A 2207-nucleotide genomic window follows, 5' to 3' on the forward strand; every position below is an offset into this window, starting at 1 on the left:
CTCTTGGATGTGATGATTGAAGCTATCTAACTCGATCTAACTAACCTCCATCTATCCCGGCCATATCTGGAGTGATCTGAGGTACCTGGCATGCACTTGCAGACATTGCAGCCAGTCAGTGTCAGCTCCAAGACACCAGCTGACTGTCATGCTAGTGATGTATATAGGACCTAGGCATCTATGTATATTCTATCATCCATAAACAATCAAGCGGCTTCCAGATATTTAATTACAAGTGCTCTCGACGTGTCCTCCATCAAAAGAGGCAAATTTTAGAGGGGACGGCATGAGGCAGTAGCGAGCACCAACAGATGCCCATGGAATGGAAGGAGATTAAAGTGCTAAACTTTAGCACTAGTTCATCCATAGTAGGAGTGCTAATAGAGTGGACTAAGACTTAGCCAATACTCAAAAACTTTATTAGTAATGGTACGAGTGCTAATAATAGATATGCTAAAATTTAGCACTCAACTTTAGCCCATCCAAACAGATCCAAAGTATATCTGCAGTTCCCATCTTTGCTGTTTGAACAGGTAAAACATGCATGAGGTTTGCACCATCTCATACTTCCATTTGGCGATTTCTGAATCATCACCCGTGAGTTCATTCATTCTGATGAAATGTTTTTTTTTCTTCTTTTGGACAGGTGCATGACATCTACTCGCTCCCATAATTCCATGACAGCCAAAAAGCATGTCTCTTCCATAAGAACCCATCTCTCTCACTCTATATATACCCTTAAATCCACACTGTCATTCCCATCGCTGCAGAATTAGCTCATCATTTGGTCAGATAGTCTATAATCTTACAGATTAGGTTGCTATTTGACAGGCACAAATGGACCGTAGGAGGAGTGTCTCCATGGACGTCTCCATGAGCATTCCACCACCACCACCACCGGCATCCTCCATGGAGAACCTGAGCGATGACAAGGTAGCAATCGTCATCCCCCAGAGGTCTCCTTCCAACAAGATCCTGCCACTAGGATTCCAATTCCAACACAACGATCCCTCTCATCCGCCTCCCGGCGGCTTCGCCGAGAGGGTGGCGCTCCCTCTCAGCAAGAAGGTGGCGGCAGAGCTGCTAGGCACGTTCCTGCTGGTCTTCACCGTGCTGTCGGCCCTGATCACGGACCAGGCCCACGGCGGCGCGCTGGGCCTGCTGGGCGTGGCTGCGGCCGCGGGGCTGGCCATGGCGGTCCTCGTCTCGTCCCTCGCCCACGTCTCCGGGGGCCACATCAACCCCGCCGTCAGCGTCGCCATGGCCGCGTTCGGCCACCTGCCGCGGCCCCACCTCGCGCCCTACGTCGCCGCGCAGCTCCTCGGCTCCACCGCCGCCTCGTTCGCCGCCAAGGCGCTCTACGGCGGCGGCGCCGTGGACCTGGGCGCCGCCGTCGCCACCGTGCCGGCGGTCGGCGCTGCGGAGGCGTTCCTCGTCGAGTTCGCCGCCACGTTCGTCTTCCTCTTCGTCGTCACCGCCCTCGCAACCGATCCGAAAGCAGTAGGTGCTCGAGTGCAAGATCTTGCCCTGCGGCGTGGCGTTCCGGCATTCGCATGACACGGTGTGATCTCTAACGACGATGCAGGTGAAAGAGCTGGTTGCAGTGGGAGCTGCGGCGGCGGTGACGATGAACGCTCTCGTCTTCGCGTACGTGCAAGAAATAATATCTATCATCGAATTGCTGCTCATGTTTTTGATCGATCGAGTAACTTAAGCTTCAAACGTCTCTGTTGTTGGTTGAACACGCAGGAGGTCGACGGGGGCGTCGATGAATCCGGCGAGGACGCTGGGGCCGGCGATCGCCACGGGGACGTACACCAAGATCTGGGTCTACATGGTGGCTCCGCCGCTGGGCGCCATTGCTGGATCAGGAGCTTACCATGCACTCAAGTGATGGATGAATGATGATCATCATCCATATGACCATATATGGATCAAATTACATGTTGTAGTGTACACGGTGGGGGAGTTTTAGCTGATGTTCTCGATCGATGATGTGTCGAAGGTTGCGTGCTTGGTTGAAATTAAAACCACGCAGGCACATTGGATGTATGTTGGTTCATCTTGTAACAGTTGTGTTGTCTGATGATCTCGTGCTCGATGAGCCATGAGCATCTCTAACCAGTACTAAAGCTAAGCTTTGGTGCATAGGAGCCTGCCTCCAATATACCTTGTCGTAGAACTAAATATTGAAGATGACTCTTAAA

At 52.2% G+C, this 2207-nt stretch overlaps 1 protein-coding gene across 1 annotated transcript; it reads left to right on the plus strand.

Annotated features, from left to right (window-relative positions):
• Nucleotides 1–849: 849 nt before the first annotated feature.
• On the plus strand, nt 850–1894 carry LOC120677771 (aquaporin NIP3-2-like). Its single transcript, XM_039958963.1, has 3 exons — nt 850–1500; nt 1586–1647; nt 1750–1894. The coding sequence occupies exons 1-3, from the start codon at nt 862–864 to the stop codon at nt 1892–1894; spliced, it is 846 nt and encodes a 281-aa protein (XP_039814897.1). The 5' UTR covers nt 850–861.
• The last annotated feature ends 313 nt before the right edge of the window (nt 1895–2207 follow it).

This window comes from Panicum virgatum, chromosome 6N (genome assembly GCF_016808335.1).
Source record: "Panicum virgatum strain AP13 chromosome 6N, P.virgatum_v5, whole genome shotgun sequence".
Taxonomy (NCBI): Eukaryota; Viridiplantae; Streptophyta; class Magnoliopsida; order Poales; family Poaceae; genus Panicum; species Panicum virgatum.

Coding starts and splice junctions, on each gene's coding strand:
- LOC120677771 (XM_039958963.1), top strand. CDS start 862: ATGGACGTCTCCATGAGCATTCCACCACCACCACCACCGGCATCCTCC. Junction 1,501..1,585: donor TCGCAACCGATCCGAAAGCA/GTAGGTGCTCGA, acceptor ACGACGATGCAG/GTGAAAGAGCTGGTTGCAGT. Junction 1,648..1,749: donor ATGAACGCTCTCGTCTTCGC/GTACGTGCAAGA, acceptor TTGAACACGCAG/GAGGTCGACGGGGGCGTCGA.